At 39.3% G+C, this 26,483-nt stretch overlaps 2 protein-coding genes across 3 annotated transcripts in view; both read left to right on the top strand.

Moving 5' to 3' along the window:
* The first annotated feature begins 2,336 nt into the window (after positions 1 to 2,336).
* On the top strand, positions 2,337 to 23,072 carry slc25a36a (solute carrier family 25 member 36a). The gene is made up of 7 exons (XM_085377119.1): positions 2,337 to 2,725; positions 5,036 to 5,200; positions 7,257 to 7,334; positions 11,666 to 11,766; positions 16,530 to 16,596; positions 16,715 to 17,004; positions 20,172 to 23,072. Exons 1-7 carry the CDS (start codon positions 2,685 to 2,687, stop codon positions 20,363 to 20,365), a joined length of 936 nt encoding a protein of 311 aa, XP_085233245.1. The 5' UTR covers positions 2,337 to 2,684; the 3' UTR covers positions 20,366 to 23,072.
* A 2,394-nt stretch (positions 23,073 to 25,466) lies between these two features.
* LOC146613619 (SPRY domain-containing SOCS box protein 4-like) overlaps positions 25,467 to 26,483 on the top strand; it is an 87,451-nt gene continuing 86,434 nt past the window's right edge. The window contains exon 1 of one of the 2 annotated variants that reach the window (XM_085378151.1): positions 25,467 to 25,648. The gene's annotated coding sequence lies outside the window, so the exon portion shown is untranslated. Of the gene's footprint in view, positions 25,653 to 26,483 lie in introns of both variants that reach the window. The other variant, XM_085378152.1, reaches the window with a different exon arrangement.

Genomic DNA, 26,483 nt, shown 5'->3' with positions numbered 1-26,483 from the left:
ATAAAAACTTGCATAATTCCATTGTCTTACAAGGTTTGTGTCCATTAATCGAGGGCATTTTGTGGCTTTTAACTTTTTTGCTTCCTCTCTAACTATCGCTTACTTCTTCTATACTCAAGAAACATGACTGCTGTGGAACTTCACTGTACCCCATGTTTATCAGTGCATCAGAGTGATTTTGATGCTTTTTACTTTGTACTGCAAATATCGATTTAAAGAATCAGATAGTTCTACAGCAAATAAACAAAACATCATCCCGAAGCACGTTTGATCCTCGCACAAATTACAACTAAGACAGATCAAGTAAACCTTCTGTGTTAATGTGCTTAAAAATAGAGTGGTTGATAATGCAGTAAATAAAAAAAAACACACACCACCATTTACCACTGAAGTGCACGATTTTAAAATACGAAAAAAAAAACCCCCATTCCTAAAGTAAGTAATGAATGATAATTGCAAAAAACATGGGATACTACAGATACATCTTTGTGTATGATTTGTACAGTTGAATGCCCTTCCAAATTAAGGTCAAAGGTCACGAGAGAAAAACCTTGTCATTAATAAATATACACATTATTCTTAAAGAGATTCTGTTTACAAAGTGCTTTTTTCATCAAAATATTCTTTAAATATATAAATTTGAAGGCATTTATTGGACCTTAATGTTCTTTAATGAGATAAGAGGCAGACCACCCTCTTTCATCAGACACTAAATCATTCTAAATGCCATTAGAAAGGTTACTCCATATAACCTTCCTAATGCAGGACATGACATTATTGGTTTTAATGTTTCCAGTTTGAACGCTGCACATGACTCCAACTTATCATACTGTACATCCAATTACAAAGCTATGTAGCTAATGCCATTATTAAATCACCAGCTGGCTTTCAACACCATGCAGTTTTGGTTAAGACCTGATAGAGAAAAGACTTTCCAGCTCATTTGAAAAAGCCAAAATATGATTGCAAGTCAGAGCTGGATTGTTTGATGCTCTGTAGCCAGCACTCTAAGACTGTGATTGAACTAGCCAATTTGCATGAATAGATGTACATGCATGGCTGAAAATTAATATACCTAAACTTTACATATTAAATGTTACAAGTCAAATATGGAGTCTAATTAATAAAAGATTTAGGTCACCCAACTGGCATGCAGAGTTATACCACTATGAATTAATACACTGAACAATTCCTAACCCACTCTCTGCAATTTTTGGCATTCCTCCCAACTTGAACTTATCTGGCCCCCTCAAACAGGCCCAAGCCTTTACCACTTTACTAGCTCGGAGGCTTGTTCTGTTGAAGTGGAAGCTTCCCCACCCCCCAACTCATGATCATTGGGTGAGAGATGTACTCTTTAACTTAAAGTTGGAAAAACTTAGATTCTCTCTAAAAGGTTCTATTTTAACAATTTAACAAAATCTGGAAATCATTTCTCTTGCTGGTGGACACCATTACTTTACTTCCTGAGTCTGAAGTGAACTGAGCGAAGCCACATTATAATGTTTTGGTTTTTTTTAAAAATCTCATTTATACCTTATCTATTTGTTTTTCTTTTTGTTTTGTTTGGTCCCTTCTCTGCTTTTGTTTTCTCTGTTTTTGCTTTGTTTGTTTTTGTTTGTTTGTTTGTCTTTTTGCGGGGGGGTTGTTGTTTTTTGGGGGTTATGCTTGTTATGTGTATGGGTCCTGAGATGTTGTTTTTGTGTGTGTGTGTGTGTGTGTGGGCAGAGACTGGTTCTCTGCAGTGTCTTGTCTAGTGTGGACCTGGTAGGGGGAGAATTTGGGTTGGGGGGTTGGAGGGTATAATGGACATACAACTGTTCTGAAATCAAGAGTGACTTTGCTGTTGCTAACTTTGTATGTCATTGTTGAAATCAATAAAACAAAGTTGGAATAATACACTGAACAATAATAAAGTATAGCTACCTTGGTATCATTGGTGTAGGACCCTCCATTACTATATATGGATATATATGGTATTAAACATTATTGTAAAATTATTTGCATGTAGGTTGTCTGGTGGGTTTCTATGCTGATAATTGTGTTTGTCTGTCATATTTTGGTCTAGTGTCTGACTTTGAAGAGGTTCAATGAGACAAAAGCAGATACGTCTGAAATGTTTAGAGCACAAACTGTGAAAACGATCTCTTTTGGATGGCTGCACTTCAGCAACACGCAGTCCAGATTCATTCAGTGTTGAGCATGTGAACAGTGCATGATCAAGGCGGAGACAATGTGACGTTAAGTGCAGGGTGGCCAATGGCAGCGTGTGCTTCCAGCCTATGGTCGTACAGTACATACTATGAGCTCTGCCTCCTTCTTCCTCTTGGTGCAGCGATGAAAGGAGATGAGACCGCGGATGTGCTATAAAACCGTTTGTTAGACCTGAGATATTTTACCGCCAGCAAGAAGCCTGGTGAGCCCGCACCTCCCCGCTGTTTTTGTCGAAGATAGAAAATATCTGCGTCAGAGGGGGACCTGAGTTAGCTGAGGGAGAGGGAGAGGGGGGTTTGTCGGCCCGCTGCAGTCTGAATCACCGGAGACTCGCCCCACCGCTGGTTAGTCGTCGACGTCGTTTGTCTGTGGACTTGCGCATCCTCTCAGAGGCAAAGAGCACCGGGAGGGGACGGGGGAAAGAGCCGTTTTTTGACTACCCTGCGCTGCTTGGCAGGGTATGCTAAAGAATGACCCAAAGGGACACACTGGTTCATTTGTTCGCTGGAGGGTAAGCCACATCAGTTTCCCCTATCAATGTTACCTAATTTGAAATATATATTTTGAAACATGACCCCCGTCTGCTTTATCTAGCTAACTCGCCATTTATTTTTTATTTTTTAAGGCAGCGCGTGCGTGCCCTTCCAACCTTGGCGGTTGTGCGTACGCGACTGTCAAAAACGGTTCTAGTTGAACTTCCGGTTAACCTGTAAAATATGACCAGTGTCGCTGGAAAGCATTCATGTGAATGTGCCAGAAAGCGCATTCGAGCTCATTATTCCCAGACAGCACAGAGCAGCTTGCCTCTTATTTCATCGTCCTTTAAATGCCGACTGTTTCTACACAAGTGAGAGCCTTTTATTTTGATGACAAGTGGAATTCATTTCCGGGCTCTTTGTAGCTTTCTCTGAATGACTTGACCAAATGCATCTGCAACAACAGCCATTGACGCTTATTTTTCTGCTGCTATGTTGTAATTTAAGGAGTAGTTGCATAATGCTCACCTATGTGGATCCAATTAAATTATTTCTTTATTGTATTCCCAAATGAAATGAACATTTACATCTAATCCATACTGAGACCCCCCCCCCCCCCCCCCCCCCCCCCCACACACACACACACACACACAATTTTTCTGTCGGTTCAGTTAAAGCATTAGATTACAGTCTTGCAGATATCCATCTAATCAAAAAAGGCTTAATTAAATGTAAAAAATAAAACACTTTGAAGTTTGTGTTGCGTAACTACTGGCTCTGGGTGGAAGTATGGTTTAAAGAGAAACTTACTGGTGAAATTTAATTTCTCTGCTGCTTTTCATTATGTAACAGAGCATTTGAATTTTGTAGTTCAAATCTTAAAGTTGAAGCTCACATGGTAGTAAAGCAATCCTTCTGATTCATAGTTGTGTAAAGAGGCCTGACAACCAGTTCATTAAGGACAATGAAAGCACAAATGTGACATTTAAGTGGATTGGCCCAGTATAGATTTTTGTTTTAATCCATTGTCTTTAGTTTTAGTTCACTTGTTAATTTTTTTTAATCTTCCCATTTAGTCTGTGACTTTCAGAATGGGTGATCCCACCATGCCACAGCACTTCTTTATGTCTCTTGTTATTGCTTTTAAATCTGAGAACTACCCAAGAGACTTTGAATCAGCTTTACCCAAAAACTTGAGCTGGAGGCCTCAGCCTAGTGCTGCCTCCCACAGCCTCGCATTAGAGAGGCACACATGCAACAGCCAGTGTTGCTGAGAAAGTAGGCCAAGGGTCACCGCTGCCTCTGAGCATGAATGTGGGTTGGTCTTTTGAAAGGTAAATATAGCTGGTGCTGCTCAAAAGAGACGGCAGCAAGAGGAATTCATTGCCAGGATGTCAACATATACTACCACACTGCCATGGCTTCTGTAACCTTTAGCCGAGTTCTATAACTTGCAACTGCAATCACCAGGAAGCACTTTTCAGCTGTGCGGTGGTTTGGTTTTGAAGCTTTGTCTATATGTGGAAAGCACTGAGCCTTTGGTGAATGCAGAGGGGATCAACAAAAATGACACTATAGCGTATGAATTATCAAATAATACACTAATTTATATCACATGAGATTTTTCCTGGTTTTGTGTGCACATAAACACGCTTTATCCCCATGGTTAGTGCAAAAAGGTCTCTGTAAATTAATTAATTTCAAACCCATTTGATGACTAAAAATAGGCTAAGTTTGACTAAATTAAACCTCACACTAAAAAACATAGTGTTTATTTAAATACTTTGAGAGGCCTGGTGATTTTCCTTTGGGGGAAGGCCAAAACCTGTTTGGTGGGCGCCAAAAATGTTTGTATGATGGAAAAAACAGTCGTGATGCAGTTATATTTGCACACCTTGATGTGTTATGATATAAAGTGGATATACGTTTTTTGTATTTGTGACCAACTTGGTTTTTGTTTATGTTTATCAAGTGAGCTAAACAACGATCTAATTTGATGACTTCTTATTCTGGGCTTCTCAGGTGGCAAAACTCAGCAAATGAGCTGCGGTCAGTTTCTTCTGAAATGAATCATGAAATGTCAGTATCTTGGATATCACAAAACCAGGTCACGGTGTGTGTATGTGCCCATGCTCACAGATAATTTGGGAACAACAGATTGTGTTTCTGTTGATTAGTGTTTCAAGTGACTCGGCTTATGTCAGTATAACTTGATTTTTGCTGTTTTTGTTGTTTTGTTTTGTTTTTGGGGGGGACATATTTGGTGCCACAGCAAACTTTTTTCCTGGTCTTGCTTCTGTTCTATTTTGTCACTTTTTTCTCAATACTTGCTGCTTCTTTACTAGATGCGGTGGTACAGTGGGCGCCATTTTAACTTGTCCTCTGGAAGTGGTGAAGACCAGGCTGCAGTCCTCTTCCGTTACACTCTACGTCTCTGAGGTTCAGCTCAGCACAGTCAACGGAGCCAGTGTTGCCCGTGTTTCCCCGCCGGGGCCTCTGCACTGCCTCAAGTAAGGAGAAAGATTAGCTGTGCCTAATTGATATCCACTGAAATTAACATTATAAACAGTTATGATGTGGCTTCAATGTTGTCTTTTCTTGGTTTAAGTATTATTTTGTCCATTAGCTGGCTGCTTACATTTAAAAGGTCTGTGTGTGCGTCTCATATTATTGTAACTTTAATGTAATGAGTTATTTTCTTCTAATAAAATGACTCCTTACTGGAACGTTGCATCACTGCAATAACAAACAAAACTATGAAATGGCTCAGAAACACTGATAACAGATTTTTCTTGTTGCACAGTTCCTTTAATATGTGCACTGTAAGTTGCAAACTGATGTCAAGTTGCTCCAAATTGAAAATATTTTCTTCAGGAATGCTTGGGCTTTCCTGGGGAGTGAGTTTATTTGGATTGCCAATGCACTTCTTTTTCTTTCTTATTTTAATAGATGTTATTGTTGTTATTAGTGCCTTTTTTGTTTTTTGGTGGATTGTTTGTTTGTTTATTTTAGAGAGCAACTTTAACCGAGACAAGAAGATAAACATTTTGGTTTCAGTGGTTATTTTCTTTGACATCTGTAGACAAAATCAATAATTTAAACCTCATGTTGACCTTATAGCTCTTTTGTTGTTTTTGATACTTTCTCTCTGAAACTTATGTAAGATATCCACAAAGAATGGTTCATGTTTTTTAGGTGTTTTTTTTTTTTTTTTTTTTTTTTTTTTTTTTTCTTCAATATAAATGTAAGTCATCTTGTCATTGGGCAGAGTGGAATTTTGTCAGAAAGATGAAGTAAGAGTGAGAGTAGAGGGGAACTCAGCATTTGCTTAGAACCTGCTGAAAGCTGATGTGGCTACTTGTAATGACCATTAACCACTGCAGGATTAGCAAGTAAATATTCAGCTTGCCTTTATAAATATGGACCTCTATTATTGTACCCTGGCAAGCTGCTATACAAGAGCATGTCAGAGAGCATGTCACTCTTACATAATGCATAAGTGTGTGGATGTGTGTGGAATTTTCCACTGCTGAATGGTGCCGTTAGTTATTTTGTAAATACCTTTATATTTGACAAGCCTCTTATGTTTGGTTCTGTATCACAGGAATATAAAATGCTTTTTATATTTAGAGTATTTATAATTGGCAGGCTACACAGGCAACATGCTGATCTTGCACTTTTGCAGTTCCCTAGGTTTTGTTTTGTCACTAGTGGGGTTAGCTATAACGTTCTTTAACAATGAGCCTAAAAATTGATTTGTTCTGACAGTAGGTCTGGGATGTTAGTCTGCTGTCAGGCAGTGCTCCTGTCAGGATTTTGTTTAATAACAGTTGACTAAGAGATTGCAGCTCATGTGGACATTGTTTTGGGCTCTGTGTCGGTGTTGTGGCAACATAAGTCAACTTCTTGTGTTGTCTTCAAAATAAGCAGCATCTTGCAGCAGAAGTACAGCAACACTATTTCATAGTACAGAGTGGAGAAGGATGAAAGCACGAACTGCAGCATAGCTAACGAGGGGGGTGGGAGGACACACGTCAAAGTGGGTCAACGTGCAGTGTGGTGCATGCCAAGATCCCTTTTAGGGCGGAGGACACCTTCACTCCAAATCACGTGTGTTGTCTGGTTTTAGACCCATTTCTTTCCAGAGGATGTGCCATTTGCTATAAATAATGAAGAATCAGATAACATAATGATTAATAATGAAATAATAAAATGAGGAAATCACATAAGTGGGGCAGAAAGGCAAAGTCTATAAATAGAATTATTTTTAGCTAATTAACTTCTTCCAGTAGGATCCGAGCTATGTCTTTTTTTTTTTTCTTATTGCTGGATTTTTTTATTTTTATTTTTTTTGAACATGTTTAAATTAACTTCATGAAACAAATCTGCTTAATCTGATTTGTGGTAATTATGAATTTACAACTGTTATTAAATGTGAAAACAATTTAGATTACGAGTTATCTTTAAACCATTCACTGTATAATATGCTCCAGTGTTTAAATAATGTACATGTTGTGTTTTGACTATAAAGTGAAATATTTCCTCATATGTTTGCTCTTTTGACAGGTTAATTCTAGAGAGAGAGGGACCCCGTTCACTCTTCAGAGGACTGGGTCCTAACCTTGTAGGTGTGGCACCTTCCAGGTATGTGCAGTATTATCTGCAATAATGTGGGAGTGTTGTGTGTTAAAACTGCTTTACGATTTCTTTAGGAATAACACAGAAACAGAGCCCAAAGTAAGGGAAATAACCTTCACTTCCATATCTTGCGTGTCATAACATCATGAATGAGTAATTCATTTTTTTTTTTTTTTTTTTTTGCGTAAGAAGCAGTTAGCTAGCAGCAGTATCATCCGCACTAGCACTGCCCTGCTATCGGGTTAAAGGCATGCCTGTGTAATTTATTTTGACATGTTTAATCAAACTCTATGAGACAATGTTTCTGGGGGAAAGTCTTCAGGCTGTATTATGGGCAGCAGCTGAGCTGTTAAATTTAACTCCTGTGTGCTGTCTTATTTACTGCTGAAATACAGATAGTAAGTGCCTCAATCTGTCTACTGAGAATGGGTTGCCTGTCAACCAGTAGTATTAGTAGCGTCACATATACTTCAGGCCGATGTTGTTCTTCATCAGCATCACATAAATTCAAAAGTCTCAGAATCCAAAAGACAAATAAGGTTTTTTGATTTTTGTTGATTTATTAAAACGTTACAGTGTTATCAGCCATAACAAACTCATTATGACCAAGTCAAAAACTGAAGTACAACTTTGTTCAAAATGATGTATTGAAATATCATTCAACAGCAGTCATTTTTCTTTAAAGATTTCTTTTTAGTATTTGCAGACTTTATTTGACAGTACAGTGTAGAGGAGACACAAAAGCAAAGAGAGAATGGGGCAATGACACACAGGAAATAGTCTGGAGTGGACTCCAACCTGAGCCACTGCAGTGCCCTTCAGCATATTTCCCCCGGTTGTTCAGGTGAGCTGTAGTGTTGCCCAGTTGTGTGAACATTATATACAGTGACCTGATATTTATTTATTTATTTTATTCAGGCTTGCATTTTACACAGTGTAAAACAGCTCATATAAAATCTGCAGCCTTTATAACAAATAGTGAATGAACAGGCTCAGGCTGAAGTGGCACTTGGATATGCCTGGCCTATGTTGTTATCAGTAAAGCTGCCCTCATTTCCAAGTAGAAGAAGAAAACGACAACAAACAAACCACAATGTTCTCAAATATAACCCTCAAACATATTTGTAGAGCATTTGTTTTAATGCAAGAAATTACTTGGGCAATTTTATTGCTTTAAGCATTAAATAAATAAACAGAATAATTAAAATACATAATGTGGGACCTTAGACACTGTGGTTAAGTGTGATCATAGTAACCAGACTTTGCTCTTTTACTGTAACAGAACTGTTGAATTTATTCTCATTTAAGTCAATCCTCAATGTTCCACACAGTAAGAAAAGTAAGGAAGTATAAATGAAGAATGAATTATGTTGCAGGGCATTAGAAATTAATACATCACTTGTTTTATAAAGAATTACTGACCACTTTGAAATTTAATATAATCAGTGTGTTGTTTCCATGTTAATTTGTGATCAGTCACATTATGTAGAAAGTTGGCTTCATCAACCTTGGATCTTTAGTTTCATATGTTCTACAGTTTGTTCTATTTGCTTAAACCACAAAGTCTTAACACATTCAGGCTTAAATACAATAACACAAAGGAGCAGTGGGATTAATTGTGCATGCATAATATGCTCTCAAAAAAACTCTCAAAAGTAGCATTCAGATTTACGTATTCTGTCCTCACAGATGTTAGATGAATGTTACCTTCTGTTTTGTTATAGTTGACTAAAACTACGGAAATAAAACTAGACTGAATGAGAACTGAAGTGGTTTGAGTGCTCATAGAGCGAACTAAAATGGACTAAAACATACAGAATGTACCTTTTTTATTTTTAGGCTTTAAAAATGTGGTCACATTCGTCAACACAACTGGTCTCATGAGGCTTTGGCGCCTCTATTTATTGAGACTTGGAATGCCTACACAACTTTAAATTAGCTGCTTGAACAAAGTGTTGTTTATGTTGTGCTGACATTTTGCTCCTGACCCTTCACATTATTGGTTTTAAGGAAACTAAACGCAAATAAATAAACAGCAAATAAAAACTAAAGCTACATATTTTTAGTCGATATAAACAGAAACATGAAAACCTAGAAACTAACTGAAAAAAGCAATACGAAAAACTCAAAATGGACAAAAAGTAAAAAAGCTATTCATCAAATATGACATTATAATTACTCTAGCATCAGATTTATGTTACTGAGGTATTTGTGGTCCTATGAATACAAGTGCTGATGCACATGGATGCAAGGTGCTCATTACCTGTGTATATAAATGCACACTGTACGTATGCTGAGCTCGAGCTGCTTCTCCTTATAAGGGTTCGTTTGACTGAAATGTTGCAATTTAATAAGTATGTAAGCAGTAAGTGAGACAAAGTACAGGACTGTAATTCAGTTGCTTTCACACTGAGGGAATGTCTGAAATAATGGAAGACCAGGAATGTGCATGTAAACTTCTCTCAATCACAGCAGCAGCACAATGGAAATCTGTGCTTCAAATCTGTGCGGAAATGAGAAGGTTCCCTAATTCTTAGCTTATCTGCCCTAACGTCTGGATGCAGTCAATCAAATTCCCGTGAAGCAGCAGCAGCAGACGCCGGCCAGCTGTTACGCTTTCATCATGTGACAGCCACTGCTGTTGTTAAAATGAGGTTTCTAAATTAAGGCAGTTGTGTTTATGTATAATCCCTCCCTGATCGTTCTAGTTCTCTGTAGTTACTGCTGTGTCACCACCGACGTCTTCTTCCTTTTCTGGTTAGTTTTACGTATCGTCTGTGTCATGATTTCATGATACTCTTTCTCTTCTCGTGGGTCTTTCACTCTTTGTCTGCCCTTTAGGTCCATCCAGTGCATCTGTGTCTGTCAGTCCTGTGTTGTTGTACTGAAATGGCTGGCCATGACAGCTATAGGAAGTAGTGCTATAGGAGGATGTTATCACATAAGAGGTGAACCTGATGAACTCGCTGGCAAATTATGTGGTTTTCCACTGCTTTATAGACAGGATATGACAACAGGAAACATGGTGGTTAATAGTTAACCCATATATAAAAATAAATTAAAAAAACTACCTCAAGAAACCATTTTTAGGGTTCCACTGCTTTGTGTTTTGTGGGAATAAAGAATAGCTTTTAGCTAATTTTATTCACTTTGTTTTCATTCATAACCATTAATGTAGAGAAGCATATTAGGATGCAGTTTAAAACAAATTACATTGGCTGTAACGTGGTGAAATGTTAGTATAAATAATTTAAAATGGATTTATGAGCTGCTCTCATTATTCAGAGCAGCCAGATTCATTAGTGCTCACAGTACAAACAATACACTGATCAAAATGCCACCATTAGTGTCCGACAAAATAATTGTATATGCAGAATTGTAACAAGCGACTTTAGTATAATTGAATGAAACATCTTATTACTTTATTTATCAGCAGGCGGAGGTGTGAACTCCAGCGCTGTTGTCTGCTGTGATATTTACGAAACGACACTCTGATGCTGCAAAGCCTCTGACACTCAACAGTCCACCGGGCATGCTGCTGGCGTTCATTAACAACACACTCGACCCGATTTCTACACAGCTTGCACCACGAAAATCTCTCTTTGCTCGTGAGCTGCATACATGCTTTCAGAGCCAATCATATCATTCGTCTGCAGAGCAGCGTGATTACATTTTGCATGCATGCTCTCAAATCCAGAACGAGGGCTGAGAGCAGAGGTCACGGAGTTTAATTCCAGTCAGTGTTGATTAAATCCTATGATTTCATTTATAGAAGAGCAGCTAGAATCATGGGAGGAAAAATCTGTTTCTAAAGCATGACATTTGTGCATGTGCACACTAGAGAGGCACGTATTTATCAGCCGAACATCAGTACTGATGTGTATTTGACTTGTTGGCTGTTATTGGCCTGTCAGCAAAGAAAATAAGAAATGCCATTTACCGACAGCAGTGGCCATTGTGCGCCTTTTTGTTCTGTGGTTTTTATGTGCGAGAACTAGCTTCACAAATGTGTATAATGACATTTTAAATGGAGCACAAGAATTTAAAACACCGATTTTATTTATAGTGTTGTATAGTTTTAAAATTAGCTGAATTTACTGCATGTTCCCCATGTTCAGTTTGGGCAGTATTTAATTTTGTGCAACTGAAATGATGTGTTTGTACTTAATATAGCTAACTTGTTAATCATTTACACATTAAATAGCTCTGCAGGTACAGTCACAGCTAGTATGCTTTTGTTTTATATTTACTCCCTGGACACGTCATTAACTTCTTTCCTTTCCTGAGTCTTTTAGTAATTAAAGTTCTCTCTCTCTTCCGTTTTAATCGTCACACAGGGCGATATACTTTGCGGCCTACTCGACAGCCAAGGAGAAGCTTAATGGAGTGCTGGAGCCAGACTCTACCCAGGTGCATATGGTGTCGGCTGGGATGGCAGGTAATGATTGCTCCTTCCCCTCCCCCTTTCTGTCTGTCTGTCTTTTTTATCTGCCTGTCTGACTGTTTGTCAGTCTGCCTGGGCAGTGTTTCTTACTGATGGGTTTTATTTATAAAAAAAAGAAAGAAAAAAAAAAAGAAAAAAGAATTATTTAGTTTTTCTCTATCAAACAACTTTCATTATTTTTTTTATTTTGTACAATTTAAGTATCCCAGACACCACCCTTCCCCCAGACCTGACGCATGCTAAAGCTAACTGATAATGTCTGTTTTTAAGTCGGCATTACTTAGCTATTTCTTGTATAGAAATATTAATATAAACAATCATTGATTTATCAGAAAGCACAATTTAAGCCTCTTGGGATCGAAATAACCTTGATTATTGTGTATGTCGCGATGAGTTATTCATGTCTTAAATACTGCAGTTTCTACAATATTTCAGAGTTCATCCTCTACTTTAAGGGGACCTTGAATCTGTAAGAGGTGAAAGGTTCTTATCACATCTTTTATTACATATCAGCTTCTTTGCAAACAATCCTTTCTGTAACTAAACTGGGCCGATAATGCAGTATCTTATCTCTCCATGGTAGCCTTGATAGTCCCCGAATAGTTGAGGAGACAAATCCTGATATCAGCAGTGCCAGAATTTCATGTACCCATACCAGATGAAACATTTCAGGCTGCAATTCCCTAACTGCTGATCTGTATTTGGTTTTATCTGTTATACAAAAGAGAAAAATGTTACGGTCCTCAAAGTTTGGGTTGTGCTTTCCTCTTCTCTTAGCCCCGCTGTCCCTCATGTACTTCGTTAAAGTTTTTTGTTTTGAATCCCCTCCTCGCCCTTTTTTCCTCTCTTTTTTTTGTTTTCTGTTTTATTAAATTCTTTAATTTTGAGGCCTCTCCAGAGGACACTGTAAATGGTTTAACATCCCAGTTGTTACTTAAACAGTGTGGTCTGGGCCCCCCTCCCCTTTGCTCTGTGTGTGTATAGAGAAGAGAACACGGCCCCCAAAGGTCAACCGGGGCCCCTGGCACTCGGGCGGACACGTCAGGTAGCACCCCATTTCTTTACACTGGTATGATGAAAACCATGGTGATTTTTTCTAATTAAATTCATAATGGTTATTCATTTTTAATGGTATTAGCATTGCTTACAGCAGGTGTTTGCTGCTGGTGTGTAGTTTTAGATTCATGATGAAGTTTATTATTCCTTAATCTTAACACACACCTCCCCCTCCCCTTTTAACGTGTTTCATCAATACATTAAAGCTAAAGTAATGACAGTTTTTGTTGTCAGCACAAACGAAATGCTAACCTTGTCACTGCCACAGAAGGCTGCACTCGGTGTGTTTTTCATTTTGTGTTTTGTCATCATTCATCAACACTGAGTGCTTCAGTCATTTCTTTCCAAGGAGAACTGGACTGATGGTATTTTCACATTTCACGTGTTTACTTGTTAAATTAGTTGAATTTCCTGAAGACAGTTAATTGCCTTAGCAGTTTAACCCCATCAGTATTGGCACCACTTAAAGATAAATTCATTATTGTGGATAAAATGCAGTGAAAACATACACATGTAAGTGATAAAACGGGAACACATCAACGCACATAGAAAGAGATGGACCTTGGTGTTTAGTCTTTTTCATACTTATAACAGTTGCATAAATTTCTCTTGTAAATCTCAAAGAAATGCAGGTAAGGATATAAATACAGTCTGACTGTTACCACGCAAGTGCTTAAAAACTAGCTTTAAAAATTTCAGATGTTTTAATGTGGACAAATTGTTGTGTCACTACACAAATGTTTTGCTATGATACTAAACGTATCCCTCTCTCGCTTTTTCATCTTTATTGTCTCTAAGATTATCAGTGCTTATCAGTAATAGATTTAATGCGGTGGTCAATGCCAAAACCTCAGGGACAGTTAATTGATACTGATGCTGTGAATTCGTGCTCAGTTTTATAAACTAACTTTGTGAAGTCGATGTCTTTTATAGCTTCACTGCTCCTGCAATGGGAACTTTTTGTATGGATTCAAATCCCATTTCTTTACTTAAGCTATTTTAACATATGAACTCATATGATCTGCTTCATAAGCACTCTCACTACTGTAATTCTTAGTGTGGTCTACCTGATATTTGTGGGAGTCGACTGTGATATTTTTGTTCTACAAAACTTCACGGCTGCAGTGCATGTGTGGAAGAACAGCTTTAGACTTCAGCAGTTAATCTAAAGCATGCTGCTGTCCCTGAATGTAGGTCAAACCCCTCAGGAAAAATTGCACAGGGATTATTTGAGTATTGAAGGATCATAATATACAACATGCGGCAGCGTTTCCATGTGCCTGGTGGCCTGCTGAGCCCAAGAACACACTTTTTGTTTTTAAATTTACATAAAATATAATCATTATTATGTTGTTAGAAATTTAACACTTGAACAAATAGTCAAATATTGTGAGTTGATACAGTTTTAGACTAAAGATTAACTGCTCTGTGTCATTGAAGTAAATGGTGACTTAATGCACTCCCGCTGGTATAGCATGCGCCGTTTCCTCATCGAGGTAAAAGCTGGAAATAAAGTCCTGGTGGTCTTTCTCCTGTCACCCATATTCATGCACACATTCTGCGTTGTGGTTGAAATATCGAGTGTATTATGCTAGCACACCACATCTGTAAGTTAAGGATTGTCCTTTTGATTTCCATCCATTATTTCATTGTCATCAGTCACTTCATTCTTATCACATATTCATACAAAGTTTCTTCATTCTCTTTATCCCTGTCACATAAAGTGTTTGAGTCTGTTACACTGAACGGCAAGGTTAGCATTTCCACCGGCCTCTTTTATTTTCAGACAAGGAGTTTAGGTTAAAAACTGATATTGGCTCAATGGTTATAAGGAATACCTCTCCAGTTTATTTTTTTTATGTCTTTGTGTTCTTGTGATTTTTAGCTTGCTCTCATGAGATAGAGCTGGAGGCTTGGATTGGTTTGGGCCTCTGATTAGTCGTCTTCTTTACTGCAAAAAGTGGGGATAAAGTAAAAGTAATAAAAATGTAACACAAATTAAAGCAGTTTAAAGATGGGTAAATTATACGGGTTGGGGCACAGAGTTGGGATCATAGTTTGGTGAAAGATGGGGGGTGGTATGAGTCCTTCACCCCCCATCTCTTCTCCATCTACTTCAGAAAGTGGGTTGATGTGGGTGGTTGGTGGGATTTGGGGTGGATGTGACTGCTGCTTGTGTGTGACTGTGGTACAGAAAAGCCTGTGTCTATTTTAGGGCTTTACTGTAAAGCTTTCACCCCTGCGTGATTGGGTGGGACATCCCCGCCATCTGAGCCCCCCATATCTGCAGGCTACTAGCTGCAGCGGGGAGGAGCTGGAGGAGCTTTGCCCCTCCCTCGTGAGTACACGCCATAGAAGCTACTTCATTCTACTTCCTCCTTTTTTTCTTCTTCCTCCTTTTGTTCTCCTCTTCTCTTCAACAGACCTGTGTAATCCTTTCTTCTTCATGCAGTTGCCTTAACATAGGTCTCTGCTGCATCGATACACTAGACGTGACTGAGGTCTCTTCATAGCCTTGCCCTGGTCTTAGCTGTTTTCTGCAAAAGGCCATGTTTTACTTCTCACTGGTACATCCGTTTAGCACAGACTTTTAAAGAGACTTTGTGTCATTTCGTAATGATACAAAGTGGAGATTAATTAGCTTTATACTATACACAGCAAGCTTTGCTTTACTGTACATTATCTAGCATTTCTACTGATCAAGAATAGTTGCGATCAGTTACAAATTAAGCTAACATCTACCAAGTGTATTGGCAGGCAGATAGTGAAACAGGGTTTACTCACCACGATTAAAAAGTAACGGTTACACTTTAGACTTCCTAGCAGTGACTTTCCACTAGTAAATAATTAAAGAATCTCCTTTAGACAACATTTTTCTTCACTATGCAGTAGTTGTGCTAGCTGTGCTAGTATATGGCCTACAACCTGTCTGTAGTGTCCAGTCAAGTTAACCACTGGTTCATATTAGAATAAATATAAAGAACGTGTGTTTTTAGGGACCAAGACTAAATGAGCATTGCTAACCATTGTAGAAAATCTAGAGACTAATCAAAGCTAAGGGTCAAACCTATTGTGTTGTGATGTTTATTTCTGTATGGGTAGATTTGTTTGTAAACACTGATTAAGGTGATGTGTGTAATGCTATGTTAATAAAAACGTTTGAGGATAAGTTCTAATTACAAACTCTTATTCATTTATCAGCCACATGTAAAGGCCTAAAATGAGTTTGCTGCTTGCCTACATTTGCTGCTGTTTGCAGTTAGTTTTTATCCAGATCCATACATAAAAAAAATATCTAGACAGTCATAGCTGAAAGCTGCTGCCTTCATGCACTGTTATCTGAGATCTTTTACTTCAAAAGGAGAACTGTTTACCTGTTGTTTATATGCACTTGAGTAGCATTTCATATGAAGAGGATCAATAAGTTAACAGATTAGATGTTTTTTGTGTCTGTAACTCAAAATATTTTTAAAAAATTCAGATTTAATTGTTATACTCTTGTCTGAATTAATGATATCGATGTATTTTACGTAAGACTTGTAATGAGATTCATTTAAACACCTCAGCCAGTTGATCCTGTTTCCTGAAGTGCTTTCTCACTGTATTTGTACCGTGTAGCTTAATCTAGTTTATTTTAATGTGTTCTTACAATGAGTGTCTCTGCCTGTGTCTGAACCTCTGACCTCTTCTAAATTTGCCAGGGTTCACCGCCATCACAGCCACCAATCCCATCTGGCTGATTAAAACCCGTCTGCAGCTGGACTCCAGGTGAGGAGGATTTTTCTGATAAGTGTAAAAATGATGGAAAAATGCGTTGTTAAACTAATGAGAGTAAATTATTCTAAAAGTTATTTAATTTTAATTGAAAGTGTCTGTGTGATGGCAGGAATCGTGGCGAGCGGCGTATGAGTGCTTTTGAGTGCATACGACGAGTGTACCAGATGGATGGCTTACGAGGTTTCTACAGAGGTATGTCAGCCTCATACGCTGGCATCTCTGAGACTGTTATCCATTTTGTCATCTATGAAACTATCAAGCGAAAATGGCTTGAGTACAAGGCTCAGGCCAGCATGGACGAAGAGGAGGAATCTGTCAAAGATGCCTCTGACTTTGTGGGGATGATGCTTGCAGCTGCCACCTCCAAGACCTGTGCCACCTCCATCGCCTATCCTCATGGTAATCTTCTCACTCACTTTCATATGTTGTAGTCAAAGGATAAAGGTCTTAATATTTAATACTTCTATTGTACCCTTCCTCATACTAGCTGTGTCCCAAAACATAGGCTGCATCCTCCTGAGGCCGCAATTGTAGACCAATTATGTCACAGCGACGCAACGAAGGCTGTCCCAATTCGTAGACTCCTCCGAATGCGGCTGACAAATGCGTCCTCCTTTTCCCCAGATTTGAAGGATGGGTCGGCTGTATCCTTCGTTCATCGCGCAGCCCAGCCAGTTCCAGTTTCCAAATATGGCGGCAGCTACTTAGTTTTAATATTACTCTTATTACTCTTTCTGGGTCACAAAATAAACTTTTAACATATTTTCAGGCGAGAATGTAGCTGTGTAAACCTCAAATATCTGCTTGGTTTATCAAGACATCACATATTTGCAAAAGTGCTCTGACATTTTTGGAGATCTCCGTTACCCACCAGATCGATAGCTAGCCGGGGGTTAAATAAAACTTATAAAAACGTATAAACTTTATTAATCCCTCGGGTGGGTTCCTCTGGAGTTTTCACACAGCTGAATAAACAAACAAACAGAAAACTGATTAAACAGAAGTATGAGATGGTCAAGAATTTACGGCAGTGCCCTGTTATATTTTAGATAGCAAGGAGCAGACGGCTGAGTGTATTAAACTCCACCGAGACAGCGGTGACACAAATCTGAAGGCTAGACAGTCCTATTTCACAGCCTCCGAAGGATGTGACCTAGGTTTTGGGACACAGCTACTGTTTGTGGTTCAGCCTTAAGAATATTTATTCCCAGCAAAGAAGTAATCTTTACAAATGGATCCCGAGGGCAGACTTTTAGTTCAGTAAATTTCAGCACTTACAACTGAGGCGGATGTGTAAATAACAAATGCATAAAGTTAATTATCTATTTATGTTTTTAGTTCTTTTATTTTAAATAGTTTCCAGTTGTTGGAACCAAAATAAGAACCCTGTTTTTAACATGCTGTAAATTAAACATGCAGTCTGTACCATTACTCAAACAGGGGGCAAAAGCTGTGGTCACTGGGAGTTATTTTCAGTCTTGGACTAATATTGGATGGTTATATACAGTGGGGCAAAAAAGTATTTAGTCAGCCACCGATTGTGCAAGTTCCCCCACCTAAAATGATGACAGAGGTCAGTAATTTGCACCAGAGGTACACTTCAACTGTGAGAGACAGAATGTGAAAAAAAAATCCATGAATCCACATGGTAGGATTTGTAAAGAATTTATTCGTAAATCAGGGTGGAAAATAAGTATTTGGTCAATAACAAAAATACAAGTCAATACTTTGTAACATACCCTTTGTTGGCAATAACAGAGGTCAAACGTTTACTATAGGTCTTCACCAGGTTTGCACACACAGTAGCTGGTATTTTGGCCCATTCCTCCATGCAGATCTTCTCGAGAGCAGTGATGTTTTGGGGCTGTCGCCGAGCAACACGGACTTTCAACTCCCGCCACAGATTTTCTATGGGGTTGAGGTCTGGAGACTGGCTAGGCCACTCCAGGACTTTCAAATGCTTCTTACGGAGCCACTCCTTTGTTGCCCGGGCGGTGTGTTTTGGATCATTGTCATGTTGGAAGACCCAGCCTCGTTTCATCTTCAAAGTTCTCACTGATGGAAGGAGGTTTTGGCTCAAAATCTCACGATACATGGCCCCATTCATTCTGTCCTTAACACGGATCAGTCGTCCTGTCCCCTTGGCAGAAAAACAGCCCCATAGCATGATGTTTCCACCCCCATGCTTCACAGTAGGTATGGTGTTCTTGGGATGCAACTCAGTATTCTTCTTCCTCCAAACACGACGAGTTGAGTTTATACCAAAAAGTTCTACTTTGGTTTCATCTGACCACATGACATTCTCCCAATCCTCTGCTGTATCATCCATGTGCTCTCTGGCAAACTTCAGACGGGCCTGGACATGCACTGGCTTCAGCAGCGGAACACGTCTGGCACTGCGGGATTTGATTCCCTGCCGTTGTAGTGTGTTACTGATGGTGACCTTTGTTACTTTGGTCCCTGCTCTCTGCAGGTCATTCACCAGGTCCCCCCGTGTGGTTCTGGGATCTTTGCTCACCGTTCTCATGATCATTTTGACCCCACGGGATGAGATCTTGCGTGGAGCCCCAGATCGAGGGAGATTATCAGTGGTCTTGTATGTCTTCCATTTTCTGATGATTGCTCCCACAGTTGATTTTTTTCACACCAAGCTGCTTGCCTATTGTAGATTCACTCTTCCCAGTCTGGTGCAGGTCTACAATACTTTTCCTGGTGTCCTTTGAAAGCTCTTTGGTCTTGGCCATGGCGGAGTTTGGAGTCTGACTGTTTGAGGCTGTGGACAGGTGTCTTTTATACAGATGATGAGTTCAAACAGGTGCCATTCATACAGGTAACGAGTGGGGGACAGAAAAGCTTCTTACAGAAGACGTTACAGGTCTGTGAGAGCCAGAGATTTTCCTTGTTTGAGGTGACCAAATACTTATTTTCCACCCTAATTTACGAATAAATTCTTTACAAATCCTACCATGTGAATTCATGGATTTTTTTTTTTTTTTTTTTTTTTTTTTTTTTTTTTTTTTTTTTTTTCTTCTTCACATTCTGTCTCTCACAGTTGAAGTGTACCTCTGGTGCAAATTACTGACCTCTGTCATCATTTTAAGTGGGGGAACTTGCACAATCGGTGGCTGACTAAATACTTTTTTGCCCCACTGTACGGCACCAGGGACTCATTCAGAAAAAACATGTTATGCCAAAGCTGAGTGCAATGTTGTGGATTATTTATATTTTGTAATTGTTGCACAATAAACATGAAGCTCTATCGCAAAATGTAGAAATAAATATAAGGCTTTTCTGTACTTGGACAAGATTTAGACTGTAGTTAGTCTGATAACTGGTTTAGTTTTTTCTTGCCATTTGTTGGTACAAATGGAACATTATTAGTATTTTTAAAGGATAGGTGAAACGTATTAGATTGGAAATCATTAGTATCCTGTCTTAACTTTGGAGAAATTCAACTTGGTGTGTCTCATGAATGGGAAATTACACAACACTCAGAGGCAAAGCCTGACAGAGCCAGTAGCCAGTAGAATATGTAACTCAAGTTTCTTCTTCTTCTCTAATTGCAGAGGTGATCCGCACACGACTACGAGAGGAAGGCAGCAAGTACCGCTCCTTCTTCCACACTCTGCTCACAGTACCCAAGGAAGAGGGATACCGGGCGCTGTACCGCGGCCTAACCACTCATCTCGTCAGACAGATTCCCAACACGGCCATCATGATGTGCACATATGAGGTGGTGGTCTATCTACTTGGCTGTTAGCCTATCGTGAATGTCTCTGCTCTGTTTAAACATGGAGACCGTTAAGTGACTGAGAAAGATGACCTTTTGCTGGAAACAGTGGCTATGAAACGTCAAAATGAAGATTAAAGGAAACCCGAAGACACAACTCAAAGTTTATGCAGTGTTCAGTGGACTTAACAGAAAGGATTTAGCTGGCATCCTTCTCTTTAGACAGAAGATAAACTTCTTTTTTTTTTAAACTTTTGTAGAGATACCGTGGGAGGAGAGTGCTTGGAGGCAATTCAACTTGACAAGACAGATGGAAACTAAATGTAGGTCACTTTGAGTAATCCAAAAATCTCTGTTTGGTATGTTTAGTCTGCACTTGCCTTAGTGCTGTGATACCCCGGTACGATTAACTGACTAGCAGCTGAGGCAGAATGTTAGAAGGAAAGTTCGTATGATGTAAAGACGTCCCCTGAGCCACACACTGTTGCACTACAGAGAGCGTGGCTTCAAGCATTCTCCTCCTATGTCCCCTAGAGGGCCTGAATCTCACACACAGCCATGCAGAAACTGGCCAAATACAATGATGAGCTTGTGATAGTGACTGTCACTTGAGCACGTGACTGTGACACTAGTCAGTGTTGATGAAGACTATGTCAAAACGCTGGCCTCCATTCAGTGTTTTATTCCTCTGTGACGCAGTGCCTGGTGGTGACATGTTTTTGCTGAAGGTGGCCTTCACCGTTTCAGTGTCGCTTGTTTGTATCGTCGTTGTTCACAACTACCACCCAGCTGAAATTATTTAACTTGTTAGGGGCATGAAGCATGGGCAAAGGTATAAACACGATAAATCTGGGTGTTGATTGGGATCACTTTCTTTGAAATTGTGAGTTTTTAGTCTTAGGCGGTCTTACTAGTGCACTATTTGGTAAAAATTGAAATCCGATTGTTTCCAAGGCCAACTTTTGTCTCCGGTCACTGCTTAGGGCTTAAAAATCTTGGATAAAAACACGAGACCAACGTGTCCTGTTCCTGATGTGAAGCATGCAACGCAACAAAAGGTACCAAGTATCTTCTATTAGCGTTGCTACTTGAATATAATGTGACGGTTCGGGGAAATATTGGAGTCGGAGCAGAGTGATGGAGTTTTATCACCCCATAGCCTGTTTGTACGTGAGTGTGTCTTTATGTTTGTGTGTGTGTGTGTTTGAACAATTTACATGATCTGTGTGTCCGTGCATTTGCAGGCCTTTGCGCCTGCATGTATAATAAATAATAACTACTCCAGATCTCCCTCCACTAACTATTAATCCTGCAAGACACTGGTTTGGAGTACGGAGAATCTCCTTTATGATACTGGGAGCTTTCATTCCCACTTTCATTCCAGTGCTTGCTTCCAGTGGCTTCCAACCGACCCGATAACATGCACTTTTGTGGCCTTTTAGGCTTGTGCTTTGCATTTTTATTGTGTGGACAGGTTAAACTTGTACATTGTAAAGGAAAAAAAGTATTACTGTATATCAAAATGGTATTTTGCGCAACTGTTCCTAGAGCAGATCTATTGTACAGTTAAGAGTTGTCTGTAGTTGTGAAGGATGTCCACATGTTTGTAAATAATATAGATACTGTGTATGCATATCAAATTTTTTTTCCTTTTTTCCCCCACCCTTAGACCCGTTTCTGATCATGCTGTAGTTTGCATTAGCAAATGATTGTTTTCATGGCTTTGACATGAATATTGATGTTGCTTGACTGATTTTTCTTGTGTTTGTGTGTTGCTGTAAGCTGTCGCGCTTACACGTAGTTTCCAAAAGCTGCTCAACCAATACAAAATGTAAGCATATGAGCCACAGTATTGTTTTGTCCTCCATCAAAGTGTTCCAGTTTGCAACGTTTGGATGTTTCTGTCATTTGGTCTGTTTACATTGTTTCGTACCTTCTATCAGATTTTGTTTGGTTCTCCTCAGTTTTTTTTTTTTTTTTTTTTTTTTAAGAATATAAAAATGGAAGTTAATTTATTGTGAGCTTAAAAACTGGAATCATCTTTCTGTGATGGTACCATTGCTGCGTAGGATGATTACAAATTTCGTTACGGGAAAGGTTTATTGGTGAGACTGAAGTTGCCCGTTTAACTGACCACTTGAAGAGGTTCACGAAAAGATGACCTTTTGGTAAAATTTGGCACTTATTATCTTTCAAATTGTGTTTAAGCTTTAATCAGAATTTCCCTTGCATACAGAATTATGTCAAGTTTAACAAAGCACTGTGCTTTTCCCCAAAGTATTTTTCTCCAGTTAAAAGAAAAGAAAATCTAATAATTGATGCATTGTGTTCTTGAACACTCATTTCCCTCATTTGAGTTGCAGCATCATTTCAGAGGCAAACTGAAGTGTTGTAACTTGTTATTGATATTTAGTCTCCACTGAGTTGCAGCCCCTCCCCCTAATTAAACAAAACAAATCAAAACATGCTAACCAATTTTAACATCCCATGTTTTTCCTAAAAACACTAACTAGCTGTTTTTCTTCAGACAACTGGACAAACAGTGCAAACATTTACATTTTGTTACCTCTAATTTCAAAGGCTGAATGCAATTTATTGTCTCTAGCCTGTGTGCTCGGTCAGAATGCAGACTCAAGTTGGGTTTACTGAAAACCCAGCTTGAAGCTTGTTCTTTTCCAGTTCAGTCATGAAAATGTTTGTTTTTGTTTTTTAAAGCAAAATTAAATAAACATTCATTTGCAACTAAACCTGTATCTATTGTTTTGTTTTTTGTTAAATTTCTTGTACTAACTCCAAAAAGCATCTGTCGTGGGACGCTTTCATTCATGTGGATGTTTCTGTTGTCTTTGGATTATATTATCCTGGAACAACAGGTGATAGGTCAGAACTCTTTGGGCCTCTTGAAGGGGAAACTACATGATATTAGGCAGGTGATTATATGCACCACTTCAAAAATATTAGCTTAAAAATATTCCCATTCTTGTTTGAATGTCTTGTTTTGGGGGGGGGGGGGAGGAAACGTGTTCAGTTTTGTAAACAAAAATATCTAATTAGCGAATCACATGGCAGCAAATTAATTCATTTAGGTATGTAGACATGATCAAGACTACCTGCTAAAGTTCAAACCGAGCATGCGAATGGAGAAGGAAGGTGATTTACATGATTTTGATCTGAGTATTTCAGAAACTACCGATCTACTAGGGTTTTCCTGCACACCCATCTCTCGGGTTCACAGAGAATTCTCTGGAAAAAGAAAATATCCAGTGAGTGGCGGTTCTCTGGAAGAAAATGCCTTGTTTGGTGTCAGAGGAGAATGGCCAGACTGCAGGGGGGGGGGGTAAAAATAACTCAAGCACTTTTTTACCACCACTCCTGAAAACTGAGGCAATAGTTCACAAGGACTCATCAAAACTGGACGTTAGAGGATTGTAGAAAACATTCAGATGGCAGTGTAAGAATTTGGCAAAAAAAACAACAACAACAACAACAACAACATGAAAGTATGGATCAATCCTGCTTTGTATGGATGATTCTGGCTGTAATGTAATCGCATGTAAAGGTGTGGGGGATATTTTCTGGATGACTCAGGCTGTGCATTATTTAAACACCACAGCCTGAGTATTGTTACTGATCATGTCCATCCCTTTATGATCACATTGTACCCATGTGCTGGTGGCTGCAGGACCATGTCACAAAGTTCAGATCACCTCAAACTGGTTTCTGGGGAAAATAGATCAAAGTCTCCGAGGAATGTTTCCAGCGCCTTGTTGAATCTGTGCAATGAGGAATTAAGGGAGTCCAGTGCTAGCAAGGCGTACTCAATGAAGTGGTCGCTTTGTGTATAACTTTTATAGAAAAAGGATCATGAAGGCACTGGGGAATACTCCGTCAACTGTTTGCATTTACCTATTTTCACCGCCAGGGGGAGCTAAAGTTCTTCCGATGGAACTGATCAGCGCACCGTTCAGTTCTTTAATATTATATTTCTGTTTCATGTCATGAATAATATATAATTTAAGTGATTTAATCCCACAGTGTAAAATAAAAAGAACATAATCTCTTCTATCCATCATGCTGAGGTAGATTCGACTCCGCACATATCCTGACAAAAGTGTCTATAAAATGTACGTAAACGATGATTGAAATAATCCATCTTCGCACTCGCTGGTCGGAATAAAGAAAGGCCCAAAGACATTAGTTTCTATTGATTCTGTACCGTTTTTCTATTTGGGCTATTCAGCACAACTAGCACAATCACACGTGGCCCCTTTTTATGAGTGGATGCAGATCGATCAGCCCTCCTCTGATTTACTTACACAAAATAATGTGACTCGAAGTTACCGCAGCGGACCACATCACTTTTGCGGTGAAATATCTTAATTGACTTCCAGTTAACAGCCTGCTGACCTGTTTGGTAATAAACATTCAGATGGAAACCACAATACAAGAAATCACATGAACCATGGGGGTAGCGATGCCTTCACAAACAGTGAGAAATTTAGAGAATATGTTTGCAAATTCATCTGCAAAGACAGTGTGCTCCGGAGATTTCATAGCACATATATAATGCTTTTTCACATTATGTGTCATATATGTATGTAAACTATATATACTACATTACAGTATAATACATATATTAAACGTGGATTAAGGTTTCACACAGTGAGTGTTTCTGGGTAAAGCTTCAGATTCTTTTTTCCTTTAGATATCACCATGTCATACAACCTGAAACTCACAAGGGGGCAGTTATTACGTGTAGGAACCAAGTGACTCACTTTTCTAAACGCTGAAGTGGCAGCAAGTATCCTCTTAAAGAGAGGAGCTCAAATGGCTTTAACGGCATTTGAAATTTCAGTACAAGTTCAGTTTACAGCCTGAGTGGCGTAATTATTTCGAAGGACACGTCACAGATACGATTTAAACTGTTTTTATAAGTGACACAATGAACTGTGTCAGTAGTGGGGTTTGCCATCGTTTATCATGTACTGCCACTTCGGGATTCCCACTTTACGAGCAGCTTTTGAAAGCACCATCTTGACCCAATCGCGACAAAGCAGAAAGCTGCGTTGTGGCTGAAGCGACCAATCGGCGCTCGTTCTGTGGAGTAAGCGGACTCTGGGTGCTTGGCTACCTTGATGTGTCGAGCTCCTGTTTACTACAACAAAGAAACCGTCGCTTAATCGCCAAAAACATTGGTAACAGCGCTGGAATAACGCTGTTGTCGTCAGCGGAGGAGGCGAGGTACTTCGTTTCTTCGTATCCCGCAGAGATTTCGCCCGGGAAAACTATCATTTGTGGACTGATTGAGGACAGGTCGGTGAGTGTTATCCCCGTGTATCCTGGACCGCCCGCAGGATTTGGGTTTCCTGCATGCGAGCAAAATGTGAGGTTTTTCTTTATTACGTGTCATCAGCTCTCTTTGTACTGTTGACTGATTGCACAAGTTTACGTAAAAGTACCACAATTTAAACTTATAGTCATTGCTGTAGTTCAGTCGTGTGATAAAGTTTCCTCTGTTGCTCCGCGGTGCAGTGACATCTCAGGGTGCATGAATTCACCTGAGTGTCCACATCTTGCCATCTCACCTCCTTTGACATCATCGCAGAGTGCAGAGATGGAAAGAGTGACACAGATGATATCTGTGTTGCCTGTCTGTGTGTGACAGAGGGGGAGATTAGTGTAGGTCATTAAATGAGTACATGTACATGGTTGAAATGACAATAAAAGCCTCTTCACTTGACTTGACTTCACTTGACTTGAGTGATCAACATTTATATTAACGCAGTAGGTAATTGTTCCAAAATTCTATATATAACCCCCAACTTTGAAAACAGCCCAATAAAAATGCTGTTTTGATAGTGAATTTTAGGTGTCAGTTAGATTAATCCATCTTGTTAAAGTAACACCGCTTTTCCTCGCTGCACTCTGATTTATCTGTGTTTTCACACCTTGGCATTTATTAAGCTGGATAAGGTGACAAGGACATGGAAGATGGAGAGCAGATGGTGGGAGGGGAGGAGAGAAAAGAAGGGTAGATGATGGAGGGTGAGAGGAGAGTGGAGGAGAGAGGAGAAGGCCCTGGAAACTTGACAAGACAAGAGTGCAAGGATACGTGTGCCTGGTGCAGTGTGTCTGCATATGGCTTTCT

This window comes from Diplotaxodon limnothrissa, linkage group LG18 (genome assembly GCF_057381915.1).
Source record: "Diplotaxodon limnothrissa isolate DT_005_m linkage group LG18, D_limnothrissa_male_GT1.1, whole genome shotgun sequence".
NCBI lineage: Eukaryota > Metazoa > Chordata > Actinopteri > Cichliformes > Cichlidae > Diplotaxodon > Diplotaxodon limnothrissa.
Note: the sequence above shows the minus strand (reverse complement) of the source record. Positions and strands in the feature narration are given on the sequence as shown.